General features: G+C 41.4%; 1 protein-coding gene across 2 annotated transcripts in view; it reads left to right on the top strand.

Moving 5' to 3' along the window:
- The window catches only part of SLC9A9 (solute carrier family 9 member A9), a 514,180-nt gene that overhangs the window by 308,113 nt on the left and 190,088 nt on the right, over nt 1-15,979 (top strand). For both annotated transcript variants that reach the window (XM_030216056.1, XM_030216057.1), the window contains exons 10-12: nt 9,743-9,856; nt 13,103-13,214; nt 15,217-15,370. In XM_030216056.1, coding sequence (XP_030071916.1) covers nt 9,743-9,856; nt 13,103-13,214; nt 15,217-15,370 — 380 coding nt within the window. The remainder of the gene's footprint in view (nt 1-9,742; nt 9,857-13,102; nt 13,215-15,216; nt 15,371-15,979) is intronic.

Below are 15,979 nucleotides of genomic sequence, written 5' to 3'. Positions count from 1 at the left end.
ACAAGAAAACAACCAAAGCTCTGGCAGTTTAATAAACTGGTACCTAAAAATAGGCACCAAGGCCCAGATTCAGTAAATGGTACCCAAGTTAGGCAACATTAAGATCCGCACTAAGGGGCAGATTCTATATATGGCACCTAAAAAAAAATCTGCACAGAAAACATTTCCACCTAAGCGTATTCTGTAAGCGGCGCCTAGATTTAGATGCGCTATATAGAAAACAGTTGATATTCCACCTCCTAAAACTACATGCCTCCATTTACACCAACGAAAACATGGCGTAAATCCCAGCGTGTAGATTTAGGCTCAGAAGGCCATATTCTATAACTACATGCATAAATTTCAGAAATGCCCACAAAACGCCCATTTCCCCACCTATAGCCATGCCCCTTTTTGCCTTCATGCATTAGAAGTTAGGAACAGTGCGTTACAGAATACACACTGAGTTGTGCGTGTAAATTCTAATTATTGCCAATTGGTGCTCATTGCTTAAGTACTATTATCAATGCTAATTAGCTTGTTATGCCAATTAAGTTACGAACAGGTATTATAGAATATGCTTGCATTTCAGCACAGATCTCAAGGCATTCTATATAGAATCCGGGGGTACCAATGTTGCTTAATGTTAAGCAACCTTCATAAAGTAGCACTAACAGCAGATTCCCACACCTGTTGTTTATAAGTCAACTTTAATTATAAGAAATCATCAACCCAGCTGTACTGTCATTAATGGTAGTTTTGCTCCTCTTTCAATTCAAATGCCAACTTCATCTTCTTGAGTTGTTTCATTAGAAAATCTTCTTTATTTTTTTTTTTGTTACATTTGCGCTTTCCCACTCATGGCATTTATCATTTAATAATTGTCCTTATCACAAATGTCTACAATATTGCTTTAAAATCCTTCAAATTCAGTGCAATCCTTTCACATCTTTTGCTATATATGTGTATCTTAATTAGTAGTGCACGGACACCTTCACCTATATGTGGCATGTTTCGTAAGCTGCTACCTCTCAGGGTATGGTTCGTTCAACTTAAACACAGAGAAACTATCTCGTACTGCATCGATGCCTGCCATATTGTGTCAATAATGAAAAACTCAAGAAGTTGGTCAAGAATTAATTGAAGTTGGCATTTGAATTTAAAGAGGAGCAAAACTACCATTAATGACAATACAGCTGGGTTGACGATTTCTTACAATTAAAGTTATCTTTGCTGACACTTCAGACCGGTTAAGGAGGTTTATAAATCAACAGCAGCCAATAGCAACAACACATTGAAAATGAAACGTCCAATCATTTCAAATTAAGGAAAACCATTCTATTCAGCATTCAAACCATTAGGGTGCACCATTTGTAGAGAATGTATCCAGAATTGTTCTCTATCAGGGTCGGTCTTAGCAAGTGCGAGGCCCTGTGCAGACCAATTTGGTGGGGCCCCATCCTAGCTCTGCCCCAGCCCCTGGCCTGCCATAGCCCCACCCCCACCCTAGCTCCATCCCATTGATAAGCAAAAATAGTGCAAAATATCACAGAGGCACATTTCAAAAAGCGGACATATTCCAATTAATAAATTCTGAATAAAATAAATTTTTCTACCTTTGTTGTCTGATCATTTAGTTTTTCTATTCGCTTTGGTCCCAGTGTCTTCTGTTTTATGCAGTGTCTTCTTTCCATTTGATATTTTTTCTCTCACCATGTCCACCATCCTCCTGTGTCCTTATGTGTCCTACCATCTGTAGCCCTGTCCCTATCCTTCCTCGAGTTTCAGTATCTGCCCTCAACGTTTTCCAAACCAGCCCTTAAACTCAGCAGTTTGCCCTCCATCCATATCCAGCATTTCTCCTCACTCCCCTCCATCCATGTTCATCTACTTCCTGTCTTTCCTGCCCTCCATACATGTCCATCATTTCTCCTATCTCCCTTCCCCTCCATCCAGGTGCATCTCCTTCCTTTGTCTTTCCTTCCCTCCATCGTTGTCCAACATTTCTCCTCTCTTCCCTGCCCTCCACTCCATCCATGTCCAGCATTTCTCCTCTCTTCCCTCCCCTCCATCCATGTGCATCTCCTTCCTGACTTCTCTCCCCTCCATCCATCCGTCCAGCAATTCTCCATTCTCCCCTTCCCTCTCCTGCATCCACCCATATCCAGCAAATGTCCTCTGTCCCCTGCCCCCTCCATTCATCCATCCATGTTCAGCAATTCTCCTCTCTCCCCTGCCCTCTCCACCATCCATCCATATCCAGCAAATTTCCTCTCTCCTCTTCCCCTTCATACATCCATGTCCAGCAATTCTCCTTCTTCCCCTGTCCTCCACTCCATGTCCAGCAATTTCTATTCTCTCCCCTACCCTCCTCTCCATCCATCCATGTCCAGCAACTCTCCTTTCTCCCCTGCCTTCTCCTCCATCCATCTCCAGCAAATTTCCTCTCTCCCCTGTCTCCTCCATCAATCCCTGTTGTCCAGCAATTCTCCTCACTCCCCTGCCCATCCTGTTTCTTTCCATCCCCTTCCCCATTCTATCCAGCGTCTCCCCCCCCTCCCCCTTCACAGCATCTCCCATCTCTCTCTCCAATAAAGAATGACAATGTGGATGCAGCAGCTCACAGGTTTCCTTGCTATGTTTTGAGTGAACGGCAACGGCTGCACGGGGGAGTGGAAACAGAGATTTACCAAATGGCATCCTTCCTTACAGTGGACTAGATAGGCTGGCTCACTTCCACTCCACTCTGACCAAAGTTGTAGCGGCGAACTGGCGGGTGGCCATAGTAAAAAGCAGCAAGCAGGCAGGCTCGACTCCGTCCTTCACTTCCCTGCCCTCTCAGCATCCCCCCTGCCCGAAAGGAAATGACATCAGAGGAAGGCGGGACGCAGAGAGGGCAGGGAAGCGAAGGACGGAGTCGAGCCTGCCTGCTTGCTACTTTTACTACTGGTGCCCCGCCCGCCAGTTCACCACTGCAACTTCGGGTAAGAAGACTAAGTCGTTTGGGGAGGGGGCAATGCCCTCCTCGCCCCCCAATCTATGCCCATGGTTGGCAGTGGACTGTGAGTGCCGGTGCGGGAGTGGGATGGAGCAGAGGAGGCAGAGTTGAGGCGCACCGCACTGGGCCCCCTTAAGCGTGATGCCCTATGCGGCTGCCTCGGTCGCCTCGGCCTAAGACCGGCCCTGTTCTCTATAATTGTCATTCATAGTCACCTCTATGCCTTATGCCATGGAAAGTAGGTACACACATTTTCACCTGCTCCAGAGCACATGTAGGTGCGAGTAAGAAGAGAGACATATCCTGGGTTTTATAAAATACATATAAGTGCCAATCACACCCCTGCACCACTATTCTTCCCCTCCCCTGCTCCTCCCCCTCCTCCCCATCAGGGACATCGTAAGTACATATCACATTAAAGTCAGTGCTGCATTTTTTGCATATGTACACCCCAAACAATTTTCATGCTCTTTTTTAATCATTGTTAGGTAATAAATAGAAATAAAACAAAACAGAGAAAAGAAAATAATGATACCTTTTTTTTATTGGACTAACAATACATTTTTTGATTAGCTTTCGAAGGTAACCCCTTCTTCAGATCAGAAATAATCAAATGTTGATAAATAACAGTATATATAAGTGAAACACCAAAGCATTCAAATGACAGTTTCAAAGGAAGAGGCTGGGGTGGGTAAGGTGAGAAGCGGGGAGCTGGGTGGATGAGAGACAGGAAGAGATGTGTGGTAGATAAGAGGGTAACAAAGCAGTAGAATTTTATTGTTTATAATGGGCAAGAAAACCCAGATCTTTAAGTCCTATTTGGTTAGTGTCAAAGTATTTAATCATTTTAACTTCAAAGGTCTTATGTTCCTGGATTGTCTTAAAGTTTCCTTTTAATCATTGTTAAAAGAATGTCATTTAGGGCCAGATTCAGTAAATGGCACTCGTTAGGCATCGTTAGGATTTTTACTAACCACCAATTCTATGAAGCTCGTTTAGTGCTAAACAACCTTTATAGAATAGCCTCCCAACTAATATGTATGTCGTAAGGTAATTTTATTTATTGATTGATTCATTCGTGTTTTGTTATGATTTTACTAACAATTGGTCATTTGTTCAAACAGTTCTTTTACCCCTGAAGCAAAACATGGCCATGTTAGGCATTGGTTTTTAATTGTTCCTAGTGTTGTAGTAGCATTAATAAATAGTTGATTACTTATTCTAACAGCATACACTTTATGATGCAGCAGTAATTTGCATACCATTAGTTTACTGCATTGGTATTAAAAATATATATTTTTTAAATGCTGTATGCTGGAGAATAATGCCGTGTTCTAACACAGCTTTCTGTGTCAAGGCCTAAGGAAAGAATTAAAGAAACATCTGTAAGTGTGTGTGTGCATGTGTACATAAACAAACACACACACACATCTTTCCCCAACACCCCTGATGATGCAGTGCTGGGCAGCCACAGCCCTCTACTACTCTTTTCCTCAGTTTGGTAAGATCAAATTCCAGCAATGACAATACTTTCTCCTCTCTGCTGCTTTTCAGTGAATCTTTCTTCTTCTCTTTTATTAGTTAGTTGCTGCATCTCTGTAACCATGAGTCATCTCTCTCCATGTGCTTCACTCTCTCTGCTTGACTCCAAGATGTGTGAAAGGAAGCTCTCTGCCTGAGATCTTGGGATATCCTTAAATTGTGTGTGGCCTGTGATCTGGCATATCTGACAGCAGAAGCAGCCATGGTCATTGATTCCCTGTTGCTTGTAGTTGGTTGGTTAAAGTTCCATTCCAAGAACGTTAGCTTTTCTTGGTTTTGAGGAAGTTCTGCCATAATTGTGGTCTTTGCTGTGCATGTAGATGGCGGGAAAAGGATATCCATTTAGACTGTCCACACTGGCATGGATCAGACACTATCAAATGCTACAGAATGATGGAATTGCCAAGTATCTGTTCTCTAAGCTATTTTAACAAAGGATATTATTAAAAATACTTGCAGTTGAAAGTCTTTATAGGAATGTATAAACTAAGGGGCTCTTATACTAAAGTGTGCTAAGCAGTTAACATGTGGATTAGCACATAGCAAATGTTGGTACACAACTGTGGTAACTATTACCACACTGGCATCACAGCACGTTTTAATTCATATACTAGATAATTCTGTATATGGCGCCTAGCGTTATTGATGCAAGGCTCCGAAGTGGCCCAAAAATGGCACATTGGTGCAGAACGGCACTTACGTGGCCCGCTATAGAATAGCATTTAAGTGCTTCTGCGTGGATCTGAAAAGGGGGCGTAATGATAGGAGGGATATGGGTGGGTCAGGGACGCAATGCTCACAGTGTTATAGAATTCAGGGGAATCCGCACCCAACTTCTGCACCGGGATTTACATCTGGTTTCAGTTGGTGTAAATGCTTGCACCCATAGTTGGGCGTGGATTTTGGTGCTACGCGCTATTCTATGAAGGGCACCCATCCCGGAGAACCCTTTATAGAATACCGTTGAGCTCAGATTTTGTTCGGCACCATATCATGAATTCAGCCCCTACTAACTGCATAGCCTGTTACAGGGCAGGGAATGGGCATGAACTTCACATTGCCATTAGCATCTGGTCATTTGTCATGCATTCTTATTATTGAGCATAGTATGGCTGCATTTACCACCTCCTAAATAGCCCTGGCTTGGTAACCTCTTTCTAAGACTACCACCTCTTGAACTAAGATATTACTGCACAACTTCTTTGACTTAATATATCGTTAATCCCTTGCAGATCGAATTTCAGTCCAAGTAAACTATTTTTCAGAGAGTCTGTTGGTGCATTTGTCTATGCAAATATGCTTAAACCATTAATATATTACAGAACTCCAACTTTTAAGAGAAATCATCAGAACTAGCTCTATAGAAATGTTGCTGTTTACTAATATTGTGATTTTACAATGTGCATCATCAGATGGGATTAATAAGCTTCAGAACTGGAAATTAATAGCCAGTCATTGCTTGTGATTGACCATGTGTGGCAACAGAGTGGTTTGCAAGCTCATGTTGTACAACCAAACTGTAGTCTTCAACTGCAGCAAACCAAGTCAAGTTTTCATTCTGTCTTATAACTAAATAAATGAATATACAAAGGTCTGATATTCAAAGAAGCTCATCTCCTAAATTTGGACACCTAAGTTAGGAGCCTCAGGGGCCCTTTTACTAAACTGTGTTAGGTGTTCGTATTCACCTAACACAGCTTAAAATGGTGTACTGTGGGATGAGCTTGGGCATCTTGCAGTAAGTGTCGAGGGCCAGATTCTCTATATGAAGCCTAGAAAATCCATGCGGATTCCGCGGAAAACATTTCCACCTAAGCCTATTCTATAAGCGGCGTCTATATTTAGGCGCAGTAAATAGAATACGCTTAGTGGATATTCTAACGCCTTGAACTACGCACCTCCATTTACAACACCGAGAATGTGGCATAAATCCCTGCGCATAGATTTAGGTACAGAGAGCCACGTTCTATAACAGCGCACGTAAAATTTGGAACATCCATGAAACACCCATTTCCCTGCACATAACCATGCTCCTTTTTTTGCTCCACACATTAGAATTTAGGCGCTGTGCATTACAGAATGCACTTATCCCCAGATTCTATATAGTGCACCTAGAGATCCTTGCTGAGATCCAAGCGTATTCTATAACAACAAGCGTAACTTAATTGACCTAACAAGCCAATCAGCATTGTTAACAGCACGTAACAAGCAATAATGAGCACTACTGGGCAATAATTAGAATTTACATACACAACTCGCTAAGCGTATTCTGTAATGTAGTGCACCTAAGTTCTAACGTGCGCAGGCAAAAAGGGCCTGGTTATGGGCCAGGAAATTGGCATTCCATGGGTGTTCTGAAATTTATGCGTATAGTTATAGAATATAGCCCAGTGCGTCTAAATCTACATGCCAATATTTACACCATGTTTTGTTGTAAATGGACACACATAGTTTTAGGCACTGGGATATCAAGTAAACGTATTCTATATACTGTTCCTAAATCTAGGCACTGCTTACAGAATACACTTAGGCAGAAATGTGTTCCGAGTGATTTTTTTTAGGCGCCATATATAGAATTCCTCCTTAGCGAGTTGTGTGCATAAATTCTAATCGTTGCCAATTATTGCTTGTTAAGTGCTGTTCACAATGCTGATTGGCTTGTTAGGTCAATTAGGTTACACGTGTTGTTACAGAATACGCTTGGATTTCAGTATGGAACGCTAGGCGCACTATACAGAATCTGGGGCAAATATGCACACGCTAAAACATGTTTACATTTTTTTGAGGAAGTATTTCTGAGGGAAGAGATTGGGCATTCCTGCTGTAATCAGTTAGTGTAGCTACATTACCGTGTGCTAGCTGGTTAGTGCAGATATGGCGCATGAGCCTTTACTATCTCCAAAATGGGTGGAAGTTCATACATGCTAATTTTTTTATTAATGGCCATGCACTAATGGTAATATTAGCGCAAGGGCTAGATTCAGTAAATGGCGCTCAAAAATCAGTTCCGAAAAAAGTCGGCTCTTAGTGGCATTCTTAATTAGAAACATAGAAACATGACAGCAGATAAAGGCCATATGACCCATCCAGTCTGCCCATCCTCTGTAACCCCTAATTCTTCCTGTTCCTAAGTGATCCCACATGCTTATCCCATGCCTTTTTAAATTCTGGAACAGTCCTCAACTCCACCACCTCCACCGGGAGGCCATTCCACGCCTCCACCACCCTTTCTGTGAAATAATACTTCCTTAGGTTACTCCTAAGCCTATTCCCTCTTAACTTTGTCATATGCCCCCTCATTCCAGAGCTCTCCTTCATTTGAAAAAGGCTCTCTTCCTGTACATAAATGCCCTTGAGATATTTAAACATTGCTATCATGTCTCCTCTCTCCCTCCTCTCTTCCAGCTTATACATGTTGAGGTTCCTAAGCCTGTCCCTGTAATTTTTGCATTCAAGACCGCTTACTAATTTCATAGCCGCCCTCTGGACCGACTCCATCCTGTTTATCTTTCCGTAGGTGCATTCTCCAGAACTGCATGCAGTACTCCAAATAAGGCCTCACCAGAGACTTATAAAATGGGTGCTCAAAGTTGAACGTCCATTATAGAATAGGATTGAGTGCCAATTTGGGCACCAGACTTATGTAATTCCCAGTGCACATCCCAGGTATTCTATAACACTATGTGCAAATTTTAGGAATGCCTCTGACCTGCCTCTGGATCTCCATGGCCACAGCCCCTTTTGAATTCTGCACTAAAGGGTCCTTTACAAAGGCACATACAGGCCTACATGCATGCAGTACATGTCAAATCAGTAGTACCGTCTTTCTAGAGTGTGTGCCTGATGGTAATTCAGAGTTTGGCATGTGACAAAAACTCATGGTAGAAAATAATTTTCTACCGCAGGGGCGTTTCCGGCGGTAATTGGCACTTGGCGCGCACTGGACGGTAATGCATGAGCCTTTACCGCGGTCAATGGGTGGCATTAAGGGCTTAGGCCATAAATAGATGTGCGCTGGTTTAATTTTGCCACACATCCATTTCCCGGCCCCAAAAACCTACCTTTTTTCCAGGCATAGTGGAGAAATGGTCCAGCGCGTGTCCAAAACACATACCCACACTACCACAGGCCACTTTTTGCTATGCCTTTGTAAAAGGGACCTACGGGATTTGGATGCATAGTGTTATAGAATAGCGCATAGCAAGATGTGCACGCAAATTCAAATTGGTGTCGTGATACCACTTAGCACCCAATTATTGGCACTAATTAGCTTGTTAGCCACTTTAGTTAGGTTCTGATCTTGGATCGGTGGCACCATATATAGAATCCAGGGGATGACCATTAATACAAAAAATAGAAAAAGGCTATTTTTATGGCTGCAGTTGCAAGGTAAGGCCACTTTTTGCCACAACTTATAAAAGGGCCCCTAAATTTGTCACCTGTTTGCAACCAAATTTAGGATCCTTCATTTTCAGCTGAAAATCCAGGAGTCTGTTTATTTAAACATTTTTATACCACATAGTCCAAAATTTCTCAGCAGTTAACAAAATATACATATGTAAAAGCAGTACTTTGAAACGTAAAACATCAATTATACTAAAGCATACACAAAACAAAGATTATTATCAGATCCAAGACTTCAGTCCAATAATTCCAATATAATTGCTTCTGCTAATTTACTCATGTTGTTCTACTGCCCCATACGCTTGTATAAAGAGAGAGGTTTAAACTGTTTTACCACCTTACATTTTTTAAACCTTAAAGGCAAACTGTTTCATTTGGTGGGACCTGCTACATAGAAAATAGTTGATCAGTACTCATTCAGCTTTATAACTCGATGTGATGGTATGCCTAAGCATAATTGTTCTGCAGACCTCAAAAGTCTTGAAGGTTGGTATACATGCAGATTTGCTGATAACGCTTCCGATATTGGACTACTTAATCTTGAATACAAGATATAAGATTTTAAACAATTCAGTGTGTAGCCAATGCAAAACTTTCAGTAGTGGTGAAATATGTTCATATCTATTGGCACCCACTAAAACTCTAGCTATCGAGTTTTGTGCAATTTGTAAAGCCTTTAATTGTGATTTAGATATTCCAATCAATAGACTATTACAATAGTCAAAGCACGGTCAATTGTTTGCAAGGTATGATTTGAAACATTTCTGCAAACTGATTCCAAACATACTGAAAAATTTATTTGTTTCTGCTTTATTTCAGTTGTTCGAGTTCATGAATTTTTTGGCAGAGAATTTTATCTTCTGCTACATGGGGCTTGCAATGTTTACATTCCAGAATCATATCTTTAATGTTCTCTTCATATTTGGGGCATTTGTATCCTTCCATTAAGGCTTTTGTTAACCATGCATTCCATCATGCACCAAGAGAGGCATCTCAGTCCACTAAAAGAATCATTATTTTTACCATCACTAAAAAGGACATTATCTTTCTTTGTATGGTGCCTGCTACCACATTATAAAGGTTTGACGAATGGTACTTGCACAGTAAAGTATCTAGGTTATTGCTATGTGTACTATATGATTTCTTTGATGTATGAAGTCTGTAGAGGTCCTTTGACAATATTGATTCCTTAGAAATCCAGCATACATAGAAGTATAAATTTCCGACATACACGGAAGTATACATTTCTAATAGGGCAAATTAGATGTAACCTTTGTTTAAGGCCTCTCCAACATAATACCTCATTGTATGATTAAAAGCCTGCTAGGCGGAGAATGGAAATATATTGAAGAGATTCAGTTTTTCTCCTCAGATATGTTTAGCACTTTTGGGAGGTAATTTACTAATAGTTGAAACGTGCTGTCTGCCACAAAGCCCATTTTATTCCTGTGGGCCTTCGACAGATTGTATGTCCTGTTAGTAAATTACCTCCGTGTTGTTTTATATTTGTCTATTATACTTTATCTTCTTGATGAATTCACCTCAGTCCATTCCTTAGTGACAGTAAGAAGTACTATATATACTTGGCTATAAGTTGAGAAATTTTGACTAAAAAAATCACTTAAACAGGATCATTTCTCTATGAGGCTGTCAATTTAGCACCCCCATCCCATATCCTGTCAGCAACATGATCCTGAGCAGCACCTCTCTCTCTCTCTCTCTCTCTCGCTCCCTCCCCTCCTTCTTCCAACCCAGGGGATTACCATGTCAATCCCTACTGCCCCAGCTATGTACTTTCAAAAGGAGCTGTGGCAGTGCAACGTTCCTCCTAGGCTGCCTGCTTCCTGCCCCAGAGCACTCTTTCTGATTCATCCTGCCAAACAGGAAGTTGAGTCAGAGGCGGCGTGATGAATCAGAGAGTGCTCCAGGGCAGCAAGTAAGCAGCCTGGAGGATCGCTGCTCTGCCACAGCTCTATAGCAGCTACTTTTAAAGAGACACAGTCATGGCGGTGGGGATTGACACGCTGAACCCCAAGGTTTACAGAAGCAGTGGAGGGAGAAAGACAGCAATTTTGGACCCCAGAGGTGGAAGAGAGGGAGAGAGAGGTACTGGCTCAGGTGAGGGCTGGAGGGGTGCCTTGACTTATACACGGGTGACAGACTTTTTTTTACCATTTTTAGTTCTAAAACTGCCTTCAACTTATACATGGGATCAACTTGTCAAGTATATACAGTAAGAAGTATTAGGAATTAGGGTATTTATCATGTTTGTATTTTTGTATTGAATTATTATTAGTAGTAGTAGTAGTAGTATTTGTTACATTTGTATCCCACATTTTCCCACCTTTTTGCAGGCTCAATTTGGCTTATATATAACCGTTAATGGTGTTAGCCGATTCCGGTCTGAACAAATACATAGTATGAATGAATTATGAGTGACTTTTAGATAATGTTTCACCAAATTGCTAAATTTTTAGATTATTATATATCATATGTGTATTTACTCTGTAAACCGCTTTGAGTTAATTTTTGGTTTAAGAAAAGTGTTAGAAAATTAGAAGAATAATTTTCCTTTAGAGATTCAAGGGGTCTTTTACTAAGGCGCATTCATGTTTTAGCACGCGCTAAAAATAGGCGCAGGCTAAACATTAGAAATGCCAGTGTATTTCTATGGGTGTCTCTAACATTTAGCGCATGCCTGTTTTTAGCGCATGTTAAAAACGTGAGCGCGCCTTAGTAAAAGACCCCCTCAATTCATCTAAGTCAGCTTTGCCCACATTTAACTCTATTCGGGACAGAAAGCAAAAAATAAAAATCTTTTGAAACAGAACATTTGTTCTACCTCCCCCCCCCCCCCCCCCCCCCCCCCTCTTTCTAGTCTGGACAATGTAAATCCACAGAATGACACCATTTTCATTTTATTCAAGTTCCCAAATGATTAAAATAATTTTCTTAAAGTAAACCTTCTTGGATTAGGGTCCAAAAGTAAACTGCAGCAAAAAGTAACCACCTAAAACTTTAGAAATGGACAGGTTATAACTATTTAAGAAAAAAATATTGCTAGTGAGTCACCAGTTCTGTTACCAGTTAAATAATGGGGTTTCGTGACTCTGCAGTTTTCTTCAATTTCTTTCTATTTCCAGTTCAGTCAGAAGCAGGGCTTGGGATCTGGCACAATTGACCTTTCTTTACAACTATCTGGAGATTTTGTCACCTCTGTTTTGTATTTCCCTATCCCCTAGATACCTAGATATATAAAACTAAATTCTATAAATGGTGCCTAAAAAATTGGCACTGAAAATAAAGCTTCACGCTGTTCTATAAACAGCACTTAAAAGGCATCTTTTACTAAGGTGCGTTAGCATTTATAGCCTGCAATAATATAACGGACATCTCAGCGTTTAGCACCAGCTGATTTTTAACGTGAGCTAAAACTGCTAGCGCATCTTACTAAAAGACACCCAAAGTCGGGCACCGTTTATAGAATAGTGCTTAACGCTGGGAACCGTGGCTACTTATAGGTGCAACCATTTGTACCATTGAATGGTGTAAAACCCTTGATCCCCATTATTCTTTAACAGCGAGTATACATTGTGGGAATGCCCTGATCCACCCATGTCCCTCCCATGTCTATGCCTCCTTTTTAGACCTGCACTTAAAATTTATGCTTGGATCACATAAATTTTAATTAAATCCAGTTAGCACCAATAATTGAGCACAAATTGGGCGTATGCCTAAATTTGCATGCGTAATTTTTAGTGACTTTTGTAGAATTTGGGGGATAGTGTAATCCTTCCAAAGTCATGCAATCATGGTCCCTGAATCTGACCAATCAATGTCACATTTAAGCAGTAACCACAGCTCCCCTCAGTGAAAGCTATGAACAGTGCTTCTGCCTCATTTCAACCCCAACCAACACAGAGAAGAAGAACCATCAGGGAGATTAAATCAAGGACCTTAAACATGTCAGTATGCCGCACTGAAACTGAGCCACTGAACTAGCCTGGGATATTTTGTATTCTCATGTTGATCCAACAAATCGATACGTACTAAAGTTAAAAGTGGATTATACTAATAGATTTATTGCAGAATTTTCACTTTTCTTTTGAGCTGCAAATGTTAAAGGCAAATCAGTTGCATCACCATTAGCCATCTTCCTTGACTTCTGTAAAATTATAGATAGCAATATTTATAGCAAGAGCTTGCAATATATATCCTCTGTCCTTCATCTTAAATCTGGGTCGAAAACAGAGGATTCCTTGGAATTTTCAACATATGATGATGTTCTCAGGTAAGTTTGCTAAATTGTGGTTTAAAGTAGTTTACTTTACTAAAGTGTTTTAGGATTTTAATTGAGTTTCATGGAACAGTGTTGAAATATACCATCCCAAATCTCCATATATTTTATTTATGTGATCAGTAAACAGACAAAGGTATCATAATGTTCTAGTAAATTTAAGTAGGTCTCACAGCAGTCTGTAGTAGAACTTTTTTGATAGGGTAGAGAGTATAGAGAATAGCAGAAAAAACATAACCCCCATAAGTATTGAGCAAAAAGGAACAGTGGAGGTGACCAGCAAAGGTGTTGGATCAACTCCACTTTTCCTTTAGAGTATAGAGAGTACCACCCTTTGAACGTTTTAAGCCCTGTACTACAGTTGAGGAGAAGGAAGGTGCTAGAATCAGTTGTTCACCAGGGCTTACGTGAAGGGGCATTTTCGAAAGGGACGTCCAAGTTGTGATTTGGACGTCCTTGCAAAACGGTGAAATCCAGGGGCAGGGAAACCCTTTTTTTTAAAACAAGATGGACGTCCATCTTTCGTTTAGAAAATTCCGTCCGAGATGTCCAAATCCTTAAATTTGGACGTCCCTAGATTTGGTCATCCCTAGACATGGACATTTCTGACTTTCGGCGATTTTCAAAACCAAGGACGTCCATGTCAAAAACGTCCTAATGCAAACCATTTGGGCATGGGAGGAGCCAGCATTTGTAGTGCCCTGGTCCCCCTGACATGCCAGGACACCAACCGGGCACCCTAGGGGGCACTGCAGTTGACTTCATAAATTGCTCCCAGGTACATAGCTCCCTTACCTTCTGTGCTGAGCCCCCCAACCCCCCCCCCCCCAAACTCAATACCCACAACAGTACACCACTACCATAGCCCTTACGGGTGAAGGGGGGCACCTAGATGTTGGGTACAGTGGGTTTGTGGTGGGTTTTGGAGAGCTCGCTGTTTCCTCCACAAATGTAACAGGTGGGGGGGGGGGGGGTATGGGCCTGGGTCCACCTGTCTGAAGTGCACTGCAGTACCCACTAAAATTGCTCCTGGTACCTGCATGCGCTGTCATGGACCTGAGTATGACATCTGAGGCTGGCATGACATATTTTTAAATATGTTTTTTGAGGGTGAGAGGGGGTTAGTGACCACTGGGGGAGTAACTGGAGGTCATCCCCGATTCTCTTCGGTGGTCATCTGGTCATTTCTGGCAACTGTTTGTGCCTTAGTTGTAAGAAAAAGAGGTCCAGGTGAAAACATCCAAGTATTCGTCAGGGGCGTCCTGGGTTTTTTTGATTATGGGTCAAGGACATCCAAGTGTTAGGCACGCCCAAGTCCCACCTTCACTACGCCTCTGACACGCCCCCTTGAACTTTGGCCGTCCTTGCGATGGAGTGCAGTTGGAGACATCCTAAATCGGGTTTCGATTATACCGATTTGGATGTCTCTGGGAGATGGACGTCCATGTTCCAATTTATGTCGAAAGATGGACGTCCTTCTCTTTTGAAAATGAGCCCAGTGGCCTTCTGGGAGGAGGAGAATTGGAAGGAAGAGTCTCGGGGGAAAAAACCACTGGACCACCAAAGTATTGTACCTCCTCCAAATAGACCCTTTAACATGGGCAGGGGGAGGGTAAGAGCCACTAAGCCACCAAAGATTCAAGTCACCACACTTTAAATATTGTCCCTGATATTTAAAATCTTGGGCTGGTCAAATTGATTTGATTTCATTCATTCATTCAATTGCTGTACTACTCATTAACGTGGATTTTTTATAAACTTTCATGCAAAGTGCACTTTTTTTGCAAAGCTGCTTTACACCAATAAAGCATCAGATGCCAATATTTGAGGGGCTCTTACGTATTTTTGGTAGTTTTGCTTAATGGAAGAAAAGGTGCAAATGCCTGTGAAGTGGCTTCACACTTTAGGATGACCCCATAGAAAGTGTGCTGTAGTGTTATATGTCTGTCTGGTAGTGTGCTATTGCCTTATTTCCATATGCCTTATTTTCTCTAAGGTTTACGTGGTGCAATAGCATTTGCATTGGCAATACGAGACACAGATTCTGAACCCAAGCAGATGATGTTTACTTCAACACTACTCATTGTGTTCTTTACAGTCTGGGTTCTTGGTGGGGGCACCACTCCAATGCTGGCCAGGCTCCATATCAGGTATGTACAGTTTAATACACAGTAGTTATGTGAAACTGGTGTCTGGTTAGTAGGCCCTATAGTTCTCTTTGATTACAAGGTTCTTAGGAAAGTAGTCGAATAGTTCTAGTAGTGGACCAGGCCCAAGGTAATTTTCTATTGTATGGGAAGAAATCTTAGTTGCTAGCTCCCAGGCAGGGACCAGGATCCTCTTCTAGCAACCTTCATCTCGCTGGAAACCCAAGAAAGAATGAGTTTGGTCCAACAGATTGGTGGTAGTTGCAAAAATTGCTAATTTATTTCCAAGGCCAAAGTTTTAAAAAGTAAAGTGCATATACCAAATCCAAAACTACAGGCTCCATAGTAGATCTCTTGAGATATGACACGCTACAGAAAACAGTCCATCCCCTCGCCAGTACTAGAGACCTCTTTCTGAGAACACTCTTGGTAAAGGCTCCACTTTAGAATTTCTTATCATACTGCAATTTTTACAATGTATACTCCACAATTGCCACTGATGAAGCCTTGGGACGTTAAAGGCACAATGTATATCTTACTTATAATATAGTGTTTTTGTTTATTTTTTTCTCATTCAAAGTGGTGTACAGCAAGAATAAGTCAAACATAGGC

The sequence above is a fragment of the Microcaecilia unicolor genome, chromosome 10 (assembly GCF_901765095.1).
Source record: "Microcaecilia unicolor chromosome 10, aMicUni1.1, whole genome shotgun sequence".
Lineage (NCBI taxonomy): Eukaryota > Metazoa > Chordata > Amphibia > Gymnophiona > Siphonopidae > Microcaecilia > Microcaecilia unicolor.
The sequence above is the reverse complement of the archived record's forward strand: the minus strand, read 5'-3'. Positions and strand labels throughout refer to the sequence as shown.